General features: G+C 58.3%; 3 protein-coding genes across 3 annotated transcripts; 2 read left to right on the plus strand and 1 right to left on the minus strand.

The window, feature by feature from the left end:
- Positions 1-290: 290 nt before the first annotated feature.
- Positions 291-629, plus strand: BESB_002560 (acylphosphatase family protein; the record flags this gene model as incomplete). Its single annotated transcript, XM_029359011.1, has 1 exon — positions 291-629. The coding sequence occupies one exon, from the start codon at positions 291-293 to the stop codon at positions 627-629; it is 339 nt and encodes a 112-aa protein (XP_029221924.1).
- Positions 630-3,934: 3,305 nt separating this feature from the next.
- BESB_002570 (uncharacterized protein) lies at positions 3,935-5,714 on the plus strand (the record flags this gene model as incomplete). The annotated part of the gene is made up of 2 exons (XM_029359012.1): positions 3,935-4,421; positions 4,798-5,714. 2 exons carry the CDS (start codon positions 3,935-3,937, stop codon positions 5,712-5,714), a joined length of 1,404 nt encoding a protein of 467 aa, XP_029221925.1.
- A 2,434-nt stretch (positions 5,715-8,148) lies between these two features.
- Positions 8,149-11,700, minus strand: BESB_002580 (lectin family protein; the record flags this gene model as incomplete). The annotated part of the gene is made up of 5 exons (XM_029359013.1): positions 8,149-8,336; positions 8,569-8,864; positions 9,136-9,572; positions 9,957-10,474; positions 11,016-11,700. 5 exons carry the CDS (start codon positions 11,698-11,700, stop codon positions 8,149-8,151), a joined length of 2,124 nt encoding a protein of 707 aa, XP_029221926.1.
- Positions 11,701-15,109: the final 3,409 nt, after the last annotated feature.

A 15,109-nucleotide genomic window follows, 5' to 3' on the forward strand; every position in this document is an offset into this window, starting at 1 on the left:
TGGGGTCTGAGCACAACAAAGAGGTTTCTTGACGCGCCGAATTCGAAAGGAGAGTTGCAGGCCATCGGGTAGGAGGATAACCAATCCATTGCCTTGCCGAGAGGGGGTAGATATTTGCAGGAGCTAGCTGTGCCTGCGGGGCGTCGCGTCAGGAGGTGGATTCTGAGCGCGGGAGCGTCTGCCATGTCGCTCGGATGATTGGTTGTGCCGTCGCTCTCTCTCTCCCTGCACATTCGCACTTTCTGATTCGCGGCAGTGTGAACCTTGCCATTATTCTTCAAATCTTCGCCATGGCACACGGTTCAGGCGGGTTTTCTCTCGGGGGTGAGAAGGACGGAATGGTGTCTGTGAAATTCGAGGTGCATGGCCGCGTTCAAGGTGTGTTTTTTCGAGCCCACACGCAGGAACAAGCTCAGCAGATGGGCTTGACGGGGTGGGTTCAGAACATGCCGGGGGGTACCGTCATGGGAGAGGTGCAAGGATCGAGCGGTCACGTTGAGAAGATGCTCCATTGGCTTCGGCACGTCGGGAGTCCCCAGAGTCGGATTGACAAATTGGATATAGTCGAAAGAAAAGTGATAGCGGAGCCAGCGTTCGCTTCCTTTGAAGTAAGGCGAAGGAAGCGCTGAGTCGCGGTGTGCTGCCGTCACAGCAGTTCCCCCTTCTGTGTTTGTGTCCCCGTGACACGTTTGCTTGAATCGGCGGCAGGAGTCCGTCACTTCAACGATTCTGATTGACTGCACTCGTTCATGCCAACTGTCGTGTGCATCGGTCATGTAAGTCAGATAAGGGGGTTCACGGAGAAGCAGGACTCTGAGTTCGCGAGCTCAGGCTGCATGTGTGGGCCACAGTGCAAGAGCAAGCGTAGTACCACGCAGAAGCCAACGTGAACAGACGACGCTGACGCTGCAGCTGCGCAGTACGTAGTTCCGTGATTTAAGGTCCGCATAAGGACAACCAGGTTCATGCCTCTGCGGATCAGGCCTCACATCGTTTCTTAGGCGCAAGGGAAGGCACGCAGTGCATCAGCTGCTGAGCGGTGGGTGCCAATGTAGTTGGGGAGCCACTAAGATATTTCCTTCGATTAACTTTGGTCAGCTAATCCGGCAAGCTACAGGACTGACGCTGCAACCAGGAAACGAAGCGCTATATACGGTACGGCAGCTAGTCCTGGCCGTGTCCGCAGTGCCGCTCGAGCATTCACCACCGCTCTAGATGCAAGGGCGTCACTCTGACAAACTTAGTCCGCGTCGCGGCCGCCCTTTCCAGTTGTGGCAAGGGGTTCGGACGCGCTAAATATTGCTTGCAAGAGACCAGAGACCGCGCGTCACTTGGGCTTCGAAGTGGTGATGAGGCAGAGCTAGCGGACTGATCGATTCTAACGAAATGGCATCGCCGGTCTAGGAGCCGCGCCACGCACGTACGCAACGGCAACGTATAGCTGCTATGGATGACGACTCGTCGATTTCTCCCCTGATATGTCGCAGCGGTTATATGGATATCCCTTCAATAAGGACGATCTCATGCCCGGCGACCAGCGAGGTAAGGCAGAGGGGAGCGCGGACAGTTGACATGCAGCTTGCGGCCGGGACACCACGAGAGGCTTCGCCAAATAACGTCGCCGTCCAGTTCAGGCAAACACCACCCCAAAGGCGTACACCGGGCCCTACCAATCAGCGGCCGCTTGGCAGGTGCATCGCGTATTTAGCAACACTCACCCCCCAACTGAATGGGATCTACACGGACACGACAGTCCTTCCCGTTACGCCGGGTTGGTTCAAGCATTGTTAGTCTTTGTATGCCTGGGGTACTCTGGCGTGTCGCGTAAATTTCCTCACGCCGAAGTTGTTTCTCTGCCTCCAGTAACGTCACTTGGCTTCCCGTTTTGTCTCCGTAACCCGCTCTTCATAGAGTGCGGCGCCACCACACTTCAGGTTTTTCTGCATGTTACTGATTTGCCTTCCAGGCATCGGCGTCATGCTCCCACCAAAAACCTCGCGCTCGAGCGCTCGCACCGACCGTCCACCCGTTCAGCGCCGCCACAGTCATAGCCAGCCGCCTCGCGCAGCGACAGCCTCTGCAGGTCTACGTATCCCGCGCCCGGCGACAGCGACAAGGTCATCAGAAGCCTTACGCGGCAGCTGAAAACACGGTCGCCACACTTGTAATGGAGCGAGAGTGCTTCCAAACTCCCCAAAACTCTGCCAGCTCCGCTGACCCCGCGTGCTCTTGTGCTCGAGTAGAAAATATCTAGAACGTCTGCAGATGTTAGGATTCGTACTTGTTGTTGACGCAGTCGGTCTGCACGACAGGTTATCAGTCATCCGGTCCTTCGAATAAGTCACAGTCAGTTACGCTGGCAGGTGAGTTGGGCCACTGGCCCGGGCACGTCGTGGCAGCGACGCGGAGTGAGTAGCAGCGGATGACTCGAATACTGCGTGCGGGAGGCAAGCAAGGCAATGGAAAGCCCAGCGCCGGGACCTGTGTCACTTCGGCAGGGGCGACAAAGTTGCACGTTTCTAAAGAAGTCTCACCGTCGGTTCGAGGAGAGGAGAGGATTCGCGGCAGGTGTGCCCGGTGACATTGGAGATGGTGATCGAGCTAGAAGGAAGCACCCGCTCTAGGTGCAGCCTTCATCGCTCCTCAACATGGCATCCCTGTAATTTCCATACGATGTCACCGTTTGAGGCCTTAAGTACGGACATATAGCCAAAGTATGCTGCGAACAGTCCGCGGTGCTTAAACCCTTATCTGTCAGGTCTTTACACTATCGAATCTGGAGAAATGATCAGACTTGCTATTCGGAAGACGTGCGCGAGTGTCCAGTGTTGCGCGTGTGGCAGAAAATGGGGTAGCGGCGCGTGGTATGCGAGCGTTCCGTCGCTGCCCCTCTGGTGGACCGAGGAGATCCGCTCAAGAACGCGCCAAAGTGATCTCGCCAGCGGCAGGGGGGGCATTGCGACAGCAGGGGAAGATTGATATTGATGATAGTGGCGTGTCATGAAATCTCCCGCATAGTGTTTTGTGTTTCACGCCAGTAGCATTCTTCCGTTGACCCCAGCCCGAGAAGACATGTTTTACCTCCACGACGGGGAAGTGTATCCCGCTCGAGGTTTGCTTGCAAGAGTCACCGGCGTTCCTTACCACTACGACAAGGAAACATGTTTCCACTGGATTTTATGCGTGCACGCTGGTCTTCGCTTCTCGTCACTATGGTGGTACGAGCCACGAAGCGGACGATGTAGAACCTTGGTCCTTGATATAACACGTATAGGGCTGCGAAGAGCTACCCCCGGGTCCTCGAACTCTCGAGAACTGTGCAGCGGCGTACTCCCAAGGAGACGAAGGAGAGAGCTAGATAAACACTGGCAGCGAGGGGAGCCAACCTCCAGGAACTGTCGACGGGATCGCCTGTACAGCCACTCTGCGCGCCGGCCGGCGTAGCGCGCCGCACACACGCAGGCAGACGCGTTCTCCCTCTGCTCTTACAGGGAAATCCGCAGCCATCCATTAGAACTGCCGCATGTAGCTCTGGTTCAGCTGCCATGAACATCAACGGCAACACTATTTTAGCACCTTGACCGAAAGAGGACGACGGAAGACGCCCAGTGCGGGGTGATCAAGATGTCTGTGTTTTACTGCTTCCTCGTGTATGCGGTTGGTATCGGAATATATCATCTCACGGACTGTTGGGCCGGTGTGAGCGACCAAGGCAGTTGCACACCAGCAGTATTTCGTGGCGGAGGAAGCAGCATACAGGCGCAGGCGCTTGCACCTGTTAAGAGTCCCACGCTGCGCGCGGGATGGCTTCTCCTTCCAGCGTTAACGTGTACTGCCTCCGCTTGTTGCGGCGCTACCAATTATCCCCCTTCATCACATGCTGGCAGAATCGAAGGTGAAGTAACCATGCCTATATTGCGCAGTTCTCGGCATCATGGGACGACAGTCCGAAAGCTATCATCTAGCTCGCGCCCTTCAGAACAGGCTCCTACCGAACTACCCCCGTCTTCGACTCGACAACCGTTGTTGTCTTCCCCCCGTATTGCCAGGACCGGTACAGAAAGGCAGTCATCTGAGGCGTCGGCCGCCTGCGTATCCCATCGCTCTCGTGAAACTTCGTCGTCGCGCCGCGGGTCCCATCGGAACACATCTGTTTACACCGTGCGAGATCGCTCGCCGAGCCGGGCGACGCCTACAAGGCCTGCAGCGCCATCTGCACAGCCCCCAGTTCCACTTCGCAGTGAACTGCCGCATCCACGCCAAAACTGGCATCGCGGTGACTCGGCAGCAAGTGTTGTTGGCTCATCGGCCTGGCCGCGACCTTCTCAGGCCTCTGGAAGCTCAGAAATCCCCCGGCATTCCGGCGACGCAGAAGCCGTTTCACAAGCACGATCCAGAAGGACTCGCTCGCACGCCTCCAGGTGAGGGAGTGCTGCATCGCTCTTGCCTGTGGAGTGGTATAGTTTATACGGCAGTAGGCGCCCTCGTCAAAATCTACTGAGCTCAGCACTTATACGACCACAGCACGTTTGCCACATGCCCTGTGTCAACCGCTACTCGCCCGAACGGCAGAGTTATTTTCGAGAGACCACGCCCTGACAGTTCTTTCTTCGTCTGAGCTCGCTAGCCGTAACTACCACCAGCATGGTGCACAGTCGCGGACCTCGGGAGTGTGGCACCGGAGGCATCGCAGAAACTCCTGCGGGCGAGGGAGCCACCACAGCAGCGACGTTACCCAGATTCGTTTGCGTTGTGCGTCCCTGTTTCAAAGGGGGAGAACATGGGGCGTGCGCTCAGGTGGCATGCGTGTTGCGTCTTTCAGCTCCACTGGAGAATCCTCAGCTCGCATGCAGTCTCCACGGGACTTCGAGGAATCGCGCCGTCTCGCCTACATACTCGAGACCGAGGGTGGTTCACGGAGCCGAAGCATGGTTGTGGGTGCTAGATACAGGTGGCCACCTGGCAGATTGAGACAGAATGCTGCCGGGAGCGCATCGGCAGGCGAGCGACAGAGCCATGCTGGGGGGGGGCGGCCTGTGAACCCAGAAAGTGAAGCGCAGAGCCCGTCGGTCTATTTACCCTCAGGCACTCCCACAGTAGCGACGAGACCAGAGGAGGCGTTGCATCTATCAGGTTTGCGACCGCGTTCCACTTACATACGGCAAGAACGGCGACACGTGAGTAGTGGCTTCACAGAGGGCTGGCCCCAGGCAATAATCCCGTGGGATCTGTGGTTTGAACCGTGGATACAGGAGCCGCCTTACGACCTGGTAGAGGACTGCGAGCCCTATGGTCATTGTTGGCTGGTTTTCACCTTCATAAATGGTGTGCCCATGACACAGTGGCTGACGAAGCACGAGGTGAAGTTCTACTTCGACATTCAGAAACTTCGGAGACACGACGAGAAAGCAGCACGTGAGAAGGCTCGGCGCAGAGAGCAACGAGAGCGGGCAGCAGCAGCGAAAGGTCTTCCGTGCCCACACTTCCGGCCGTGGAGAGATCCATTAACGAAGCCTAAGGTCCGCCCTCTTGGCAAGACTGCCGCTATGGCTGTTCGGCGAATCCAGAGAAGTAACTTGCCGTTGGGGGCCCCTCAAAACGTTGTATCTCGCCTTCTCCTGCAGTACCCGAGCGACTCGTCGGACGATGACTACGATTACAGCGTTGAGAGGAATGGCGGCATAGAACACAACTCGAGTTCGTTACGGCCCTGATGCCAGTGCGCAACCTCGGCGGAATGAGCCTCAGTTACGATACAGCTTTCATTAAGCAGTGAGAGACCGTACAACATCCTCAAAACGACGTTTTTGGTCGTTGAGGAAGTACTTTGTAATACCCCGCATTGTATGCTACAAAAAGCCATTCTACGTATGATGTGACGCACCCTGGCTTTTTAAACAGTTCATAGAATACGCAGAACACGCATGTTTGACTGGCCTCCAACGATGTCCCTTAGGTTTACGTTACACCCTCGACCGGATGTTCATGCGGAGCTTCTCTGAAGTGCCTGGAGGTTGTACTACAGTTTGTTGTGGCCCGAGAGCAGAATGCACCATGGACATCTCACACCAGCTGGCGATTCATACGTTGCAACCAGTAGAAAGGTTGACAGGAATCTTTGATGCATCTTCCATAGACTGATGATGCGTTTCAAGCAGTACTGCGGGTATTTTGAGTTGAATAGAAGCTTATCAAAGGAGGTCAGTTACAGGACGAGGCAACAGAGGGAAATTGAAAAGGTAGTCGGGGGCCTTGTCCTGTTTGCACCGCCCCTGCTTTATTTTTTCTGCTTGCTTGAGATGTCATCCGTCCGCCGCAGCTGGCTAAGGCCAGGCACTAATGAAATGCACGAGCCTTGGGCGCAACCCGCATGCAGAAACCTCGGTGCTGTGCGGCGCGCATGGGCGGCACCGACACGGTCACGCGGGTGCTGGCGATTTGGGTGGATGCATCGTCACAGCGACCAGTTTATAGTTCTGCGTTTGCCCCCGCCGCCGTGTTTCACGTGTTGGTGGTGACAGTCGATTCCTGTACAGTACGCCTCTCATAAGGCGATGCGGGTCCGTATGCAGCGGGGAATCGTGCATCACTGCGAACCGTCTCGGTCCAGAAAAAGGATGTCAGTCCATCCTGAACGTCGCCTCGAGACTACAAAACGACCCCTTCCTTCCCTCCGTTGTGCAGGTCGTCGCTCGCTTATCGTGCACGCCTCTCGGAGAAGTGACACGCCGGCGATTGGGGTGTTAGCAGTTTTCAATGAGGTCCACGATTCATCCAAAGATAGGAAACATGTCAACAAGAGATACGATCCGGAAATTGTGAACTGACCCAAAAGCGACAGCAGAAGCCGAAACTCTCAATTCGCCGGCACGTTGGGCCGCTTTGCCGCACTGGTTGCCTCCGCTACCGCCGAAATCTCGCTCGCCTTCGCTGCCATCTGCAGTTTTCCTGTCCGTGTCCGCCCTCCCTTCAGGGCACGCTGCACTTACCGTCCCTGTGGCTGCTCCCGAACCCTCCCTCCTCTCTCTTCGATCTCCTCGTTGCTTTCTTCTGGTATGGTATGTCTGCTGCACTGAAAAACGCTGTGCTAGGGTGAATCAGACTGAAGTTTGAGCAGGCTGGCAGAGAGCACACGCCGAGTCGGCTCGCGAAATAAGCGACAACGTGCTGTGCGTTCGCCCCGCCCCCCACCTACAATCGTCGCGACTCAGCTCTAAAGTGACTGGATTTTCGCGAACTTTTCGACCTGTCGCTCTCCTTGTTGCTGCCGCCGGGAACATTGCTTTCAACAACGTGTTCAATGTGTATGTTCAAATCTTTCCCCGGTTCGCGCCGCGACTCGACACACACGGCATCGCCCGCAGCGCATCTACTCCGCCACTGCCCGCGACAGCAAGGCCTTCCGCACACAAATGCTCGAGAGGCGTATCCTACAACCAAATAAATATATATACATGAATATGTAGAGTCTAGGGTATGTATATTTATATATATATATATATATGCACGCAAGCCAACGGCCGCCCGCACATGGGGCTGCACTTTGCCCGAGTTCTCGACGCACGTGGTGCGTGAAGCACTCGCACAGACACGTCTTCGTACTCGGCGTCTGCTGCAGCGCGGTCCACACACACGACCGAGAAGAAAGCACGCGGATATCTCCGAGCGTCCCAGCCACCAATTTTGAACCCCCCCAAGCGCCGAGAGCGTCTCACGCCTGCCGACGCGCGCACACAGATCCCGCCACAAGACACGCAGGTGCTGCGCGGCTCTTAAAATCCCGACCCACGCGGTCGCTGGGGTTCCATTCGCCCCTCCCCCCCCCCGCCTCCCCTCTCCCCCGCTTCGCTTCCGAGGGAGACGCGCGTGACCGCGGCCCTTCGCAGAAACACACATGGCTTCTATGGACAGCGGCTGTGCAGAGACACGAAAGCGTGGACTCTGTGTCGCGCCCGCGAAGAGCGACAGCGACACTACGCAGATGCATATCAGCGTTTCCGCGCGTCGACACGCAGCCTGCAATCTGTTTATATGCACGTCCGCGCCGAAAACCGCGTGCCTGCAAATCCATTGAAACTCTCGACGCGGGGGGAGAGCGCATTCCTTGACGACTCAGGCGAAGGCGAGAGGAGAGCGATTGGGAGGCACTCAGAGCAGATGCTTCTTCTCCATGTCTCGGAAGCGCTTCCAGACGAAAAAGGCAAATGCGAGGAGCACGAGGATCATCCCAATCGTCATGAAAAACGAAAAGTGCTCCTTGGCCGCAATCGTGGCCTCGAGGTTTCTGGCGCGGGTCGCCAGCTCGCGTAGCTCAGGCGCCACGCCGCTGGTCGGGGCTGCACAGGGACACACACGCAGGAGGACGGCCCTGCAAACGATGTATGCAGCCATCCGCGCCCCTGCAGACGCGTTGCGGCGGGAGGGCGGCCGCGAAGGGCCGCGCGGCAGAGACACAGAGAGACAGAGCTCTGAGAGAGGAGGAGTCACCTGCGCAGACATTCGCGGGGTTTGATGTCCGCACGGTCGCTTAAATTCATCCAGGTACCCTCGCCTGGAGCCGGCTCTGACCTGCGCGCGCAGCTTCGACTTTCTGCTGCAGCGTGTGAATCGAGTCGCGGTGGATCTGCGAGTGCTGCGCGAGGAGATTCTTCAGCCCGTGCAACTCTGTGCGGACTGTATGCAGCGCCTCCTCCGTCCCTGCGCCCGCGTCTTTGGCCTCCCCGGCCGCCGCGCCTCCACTCGCCCAGTTGGCGCCGGCCTTCTGAATGTGCCCCAGGATCTCCTTCTTCATCTCCCTCACGTCCGCCGCCAGACGCGTCACCTGCGCGCCGAGAGCGTTGATCGTGCGCTGCATCGCCTGCTCTCTGGAAAGAGAAGACAAAAACCACACGCAAACGCCCACCTGAAACCGCAACGCTCCGCGCCCTGCTGCATGCGTGCATCCTCCGCGGCGCGTCCTCCGCCTCCACGCGACCCTTCTTTCGCGCCCGGTCGCCTCCAGAAACCGGCGTGAGACACGCCGGCAGTTCAGCCCCCCCCCTCTCGCCCAGCAGAGAGAGACGGGGGAGACGCGACTGAGACAGATCTCTGTTTCCGCGTTGCGAAGTTTGTCTCGTTTTGGTGTCGCTGGCTCACCTGGGGCTTTGTTCGGCGATGTGTTTGTACATCATTCTGGCGAGTTGCTTGAGCGCTTCCGTGAGAGCTTTTTCGTCTTTGCGAACAGAGTGCCCCTTGAGCAAGTCATCTACTGGCACGTCGGACATTTCTTGCGCAAGCAACTCGTCACTCTCGCCGCGCACACTCAAATCCAGGTTCCAGACTTTGACAAAGTAGAGCACCACGAGATCTGCGACGCCGCCGCCGGGCTGCGGCCTCGCGGCCGCATCGGGGCTCTCCACAGGCGGCACCAGTGAGGCCGCCTCCGGGCCGTTGTAGGCCGTGAAACCGATGAACCCGTTCGACTTCAGCCGCACGTCCTTCAAGTGGAAACACGTGAGCCACGCTCCTCCCGAGGTCGCGCGCACTTCACCAACGATGCCCGCCGGCCCCGCCGCGAGCTTGAACACGACGGGCTGCAGAGCACGGCGCAGACAACTTACAAGAAAGTGGACATTCTGAACCAGCACGCAACCCGAAAAACACACGCGAGAATGCCCCCAAGCACACGCAACCAGACACATACACACATATCTACCCACATATGTCCATGTACATATGCATATCCATACATACAAGGCCGCATGCAGCTGAGTCCGAGTCGGCGATGTAATATACACGCGGCGCCTCCGGCTAGTTCGCCTCGCCCCACGCGTCGACTGCCTGCGCTGCAGGCCCCCTCCTCTCGCCTTCTGTCCTTCGCGCCTATGCGTCATCGTCCTCACTGCAGGGTCCTTCGCCGCCCCTCGCTGCACCCCCCCTCTCCCCGCTGCCGAGTGGTGATCTCGGCGTTTGCTTACCTCGGGCAAGTTTCGGTATCTGTAGAAGATTCCAGCGGGTAACGGGATTTCGCGGACAGGGTCGAGTGCGCGGCTGCCCTGTTCGTTGTAGTAGACGGAGATGGAGGGCCGCACGTAGCCTGCGCGGTCAAAGACTTTGAAGAAGACGCCGAGGCCCTTGGGGCGGTTTTTGTAGCCGAAGAGTTTCCACTCCTGCTCTTCTTCGAGGGTCCGCGGGAAGGCCTGCGCGTACGCCTCGTAGACGTACCAGAAGGCGAAGCCCTCAGGCTTCCCCACCCGCAGCGGCGCGCCGTTGGCGCCGGTCGACTGCTTGTCGGCTCGCTGCGCCGCCGAACGCGAGTTGGCCGCGTCGCTGTAGGCCTTGTCGTCTCCGTAGACGCTGAAGCCAAACTGCACTTCGAAGTTACTTGTCAGCAGCGCCTGCCGATGCCAAAACTGACCTGTCCGGTTCGCCACCGCTGGCGTCAGCACCACGTACCGCTCCGCAGGCACAGTCGCCATCGCCAAGTCCCATTCGCCTACAAAAAGAGACACAAGAGAGAGGAAAGCAATGGAGGCACGTCGTCTCTCGTAACCTCCATCTCGTCGCGCGGCGGACGAGCGACGTCTTTCCGACGGCGACACACGCGACACACACAGGGCCGCCTGCACGGAGGAAGAACCGGCAGAGAGTAGGCAGTCTAATCAGCTCGACGCAGGTGCTCACGCACTTCCCCATCCTGCATCTCGCGCTTCTTGGGTGCGTGACCCGCTCTTGCAAACCTCTCGCTCGCAGATGTGCCGGACGCTTCGCTCCGCAGGCAGTGAAACACTGCGAGACTCGCAACTGAAGACTTGCGCACACCGCGCTAACGCTACTGCAAGCTACTTACCCTCTCCCCACTGCAGGTGTCCACGGTCTCCTCGACTTGCCCACCTCTCCCTGGTGAAACAGATAACCCTAGACCGCGCACCGCGCGGCGAATACGAGCTCTTTGGCGGATCTCTTGTCGGCGGAGACTTGCCTCCCCTGCGTCGCCCGCCCTCCACGCCCTTTCCGCGACCTGTCTGACTGCTTACCTAGGCTGTTTTCCGCATTCAGGGGCGCCACCCAGGAGTGGCGCGGCAGCTCGACGGACCCCACAGTCTCATGCCAGAGAGGCTTCCCGGCGCTCCTGCGGGCGTCGGCGCCTGAAGCTCCTCCACCCCCCGCCGCGCTCGCTGGCGCCGCGGGCGGCAGGACATGCGGCGCGCCCTCGACGAACGGCGCGCGTGGAGCTGCAGGGCGCGCCTGACCCCCCTGACCCGCGCCCGCGGGTGAAGCCTGCTGGCTGGGAGGCGCAGCGTTCACAGTGCCTGCGTAGTTGGCAGCTGGCGCCGAGTAGGACGGCGGATACGCCTGCGCGGGCGGCATGCCGCCGTCCGCTGGCGCGGCGTAAGGCGGGTAGCCGCCCTCCGCGGACGCGTAGTTCTGGACAGGCGGCTGGTCTTCAGACGCGTAGTAGCCGCCCTGCTGAGAAGCCGGCGGAATGTACCCCTGCGCCGCGTTCGGGTCGACCGCGCCGGCGCTGTACGCGGGAGGAGGGGGGGGCGGCGCGGCTGCGGACGCCGTGAGGAGCGCGGCGAAGGGCGAAGAGACAACGGAGACAGGGGACGGCGGGACAGAGGGGAGCGCCAGACAGACCAGGGTGAAGAGAAGCGACGCAGACGCGAGGGAGGCAGAAGAGGGACCTCTCATGGAGGACGCAGAACGGCGGAGCCCCATGGTGCCGGTCAAGAAGCGGGGAGGAAACCGCCGCAGAAAAAATCGAAAAGCTCTCGAGGCAGGCAGAAGGCGGCAAGTGAAACGGCAGGTGAGGAGACGGCCAAAACAAAGAACGCGAAAAACAGTGGAGAGAGAGTGCAGCAGGGAACCCGCGGACGGCGACTCATGCGAGCCGAACGAGAAACTAGGAGTCAAGCACCCCTCCACGGAATCCTCGCCTGAGACTTCAACACACGAGGCCTGGTCGCGGAGGGTGACAAAGGCGGAAAGCGGGTTTTTCTGCTGTGCACAAAGCGCTGCACTCTTCCCTGCAGACATTACCAGCCTTGAAGACACAACGAGACAATCGCACAGTGCTTTCCCTCTGTTGCGGCGGCGGCTCGCCGGCGCAGTTGCGTCCGACGCGCGTTCAAAGGGCTCCCTGCTGCGACGTCCGGCAGAAGGGACTCCACTTGGCGGAAAAAACAAGAGTAAAACGAAGAGGACTGAGACACGAGATCCCGAGATCGAGGGATGCCGGCGGAAAAGAGAAGAGAGAAAGAGAAGTAGAACAAACAGATCAGACGAGGAAGGCACGAGGAAAAGGTGAAGAAGACAGGCGAAGCGAACCAACGAACCAACGTCGAGAGGGAAAAGCGGAAGTCTGCACAAACGTTCACAGGAGGACGAAAGGAAGCAGTTTCCTAGGCTTGGAACGGAGACTTGGAGCAGAAAACCGAGGACGTCAGGTCGAGGAAAGCGCTGTGTCATTCTTGACCGTTGCGTCTCTCTCCTCCCTCCTCATGGAAAATAAAAAAGAGGGCTCCGCGTCCCTCGCAAGCGGCCTTTTGGACATACGAATGCGGAACTGCCCGGTGAAACTCGGAGATGAACGAGCAAGGGAGAACAACAAACGCAGAGTTTTTGACAGCGACGTGTCTCACGTGTCTCGACAGCGCGAGCTACGCCTCTCTCGCAGGAAAGGAGGCGGAGGAAAGAAGACTCAGATGTAGGGCAAGGTCGCAGACCGTTTTTTCTCCGTTTAGGCGCTGTCATGGCCAGTCCCTCTCCTTCTCCTTCTGCAGCCACGTCTTGCTCCGTCAACGGGTGTTCGGGAATTCAAGATACAGTCGAATAACTTGCAGAAGAAAGTCCTCGCCCGCCTCGCGCGGGTCTCGAACAAACCCACTGACGAGGGGCTGCGAGAGGCCGACGGGCTTGAGGAGTGAAAGAGGTGACGCACTCGAGTAACTCATAAATATTTATAATGAAGTTTAACTTCACAAGGTTGATGTGTCGCTCTTTTCATTAAATAGCTAGGTATAAATAGCCTTCGATAAATAATTTTCATCGCAACTTATGTAAAAGGTTTTATGGTCTGTTTTGTAACATATATTTAGATGAGAACACACATCACGGAGAAAAAAAGGGGAGATGAGCCTGCCCGAGGCAACGAAAACGACATTCCTTTTGCCTTTCGTGCTTCATTTCTCTCTTTGGAGTATCACGACCGGCGTGGGCTTCGCCTGTGAGTCCGCCGCCAGCACCATCCACACGCCGTCGAGTGGGTGAGGAACCTCACTCACTCTCTGGACCCGTTTGGGAAAACTTTCTGCATAAAAGCGATGGACTCGAGGGCGCAGGGACTCGCGAACGGCCTTCTTGGGGTAGCTAACTGTGCAGCAACCCGTCGCCCTTTTGCCTTCGTGACACTGCCTCTCCTACAGGGCACCAGCTCCCAGGTGACGGCTACACCCCCAACCCAGACTTGAAGGGCTGGGAACCTGAGACGAACAAACGCAGTGAGCACGCACGCTCTATGCTCCCACAGTGCCACCTAGAGGTCGTTATACCTGCCCTTTACTAGATGGTGTTTGGGCTCGTAGAGCCGTGCGAACTCGCCACCTGCGAGCCACGTGTCATCGCTTCGCGTCCTCAGAAACTCGTCAGCATTTTCGTATTACGTGACTGTAGAGAGGCGATAGATAACGCGGCGGCGAGCCCCTGTCTTTTCTGTCGGGTTTCGCTGCCGGACTGGTCGAGGACTGCGTCAGCTTTGCGCCGCATCCCACAGACGCTGCGTAGGTGCGCCGCACATTCCAAGGTCAGCGGCGCCTGTTTGGCATATTTTTGCGAGTAATGAGCCCACCTGTCGTCAACAGGAACGCATTCGCGAGTCTCTCCTCTCAGATCTCCTCTGCAAGACGCACGCGAAAGAGCCTGAGACCCCGAGATGTGCCACCCCACAAGACGCGAGCCCTGGATGCACACGCCATATATATATATATATATAAAGAGGGAGCTGCAGTTGTTGAGAGAGAGGAGTTGGTGTGTCTGCTCAGGCGCCTTGTGTCTGTCTACGACTGGCGTGTGAGTGCCTTGAGGCATCCTGAGAGGCTGGGTCGTTTGGCTTAAGACCAGCCTCAGGGGGGGGGCGGCTGGCGTCTTGACTCGGCAGATGTGCGACGCCCGGAGCCCTGCGAGACCTCAAATGTCGTTTCCTGGCTCCTCATCTCCTCGACATAGAGTGTATGGAAGCGAAGAAATGGAGACCAGGAGCGGAACCTCTCCGAATTTCCACGCCGTATGCCTGCGGGTTTCGCTTACTCGGCGCTTGGCGTCGCGCCTGTCGCGTCGCTCGCGGCCGCCGCTTTGCATGCGCTCGCGATCGCTGTCCCTTGTGTGGCGGGCAAAGCGGGCGCGCCCTTCTCTGCGCGATTCCCGAGGTCGTCCTCGGTCGGAAACAACGAAGAAGGAAGAAGTAGAGCTCGTATGTGTTTTCTGCATGAAGGGAAAGCACGGATAGATTTTTCTCGGCGAGGACGGCGGCCGTCACAACGCTTGCCCCTTCGATGCCGACATGCGCGGCGCGCTCCAATAGATTGCTCCTCTTCCGGTATTTTTCTGGCGTGCATGTGCACAGTTTTCTCTGTTTCCTGCCCGAGGATTCCCTCTCTTCTGCTGTCTCTTGCTTCTGCCGTACCGCCGATTTTTGTCGCGTCGCTCTTCTGTCTCGAATCCGCCTTCTCTCCTCTCTTCTCGTCCCGTCCGCCAGCTGCGCGGAGCCTCTCGGCTGAAGACCTGACCCGCTGTCTGGCGTAGCGCCCACCTCACCGTTTTTCGTTTTTCTCTTCTCTTTTCCGTCCTCGGCTCGAGCTCGTTTTGATCTCCTGCTCTTCTTTCTCTCTCTCTCGTCCCGCGGCTACCTTCCCTCTTGTCCTGCCTGTCACGCCGCGTGTTTTCCTCCAGTGCACGTGCTGTCCGGCCTCGCGTAGTGTTCAAATTTTTATGCTTCTCTGGAGCCCTTCTTGCTGCCATTTTCCCTCGTGCTCCTTCTCTTCTTCCACCCTGGTGTCGTCGCCGGTTCGGAGTCCGCAGCTCGTTCTTGCCGCGCGCACGCGCTGCGTGCGTCCGCAGACTCCGGCCTCCG

This window comes from Besnoitia besnoiti, chromosome I (genome assembly GCF_002563875.1).
Source record: "Besnoitia besnoiti strain Bb-Ger1 chromosome I, whole genome shotgun sequence".
NCBI classification, from domain to species: domain Eukaryota; phylum Apicomplexa; class Conoidasida; order Eucoccidiorida; family Sarcocystidae; genus Besnoitia; species Besnoitia besnoiti.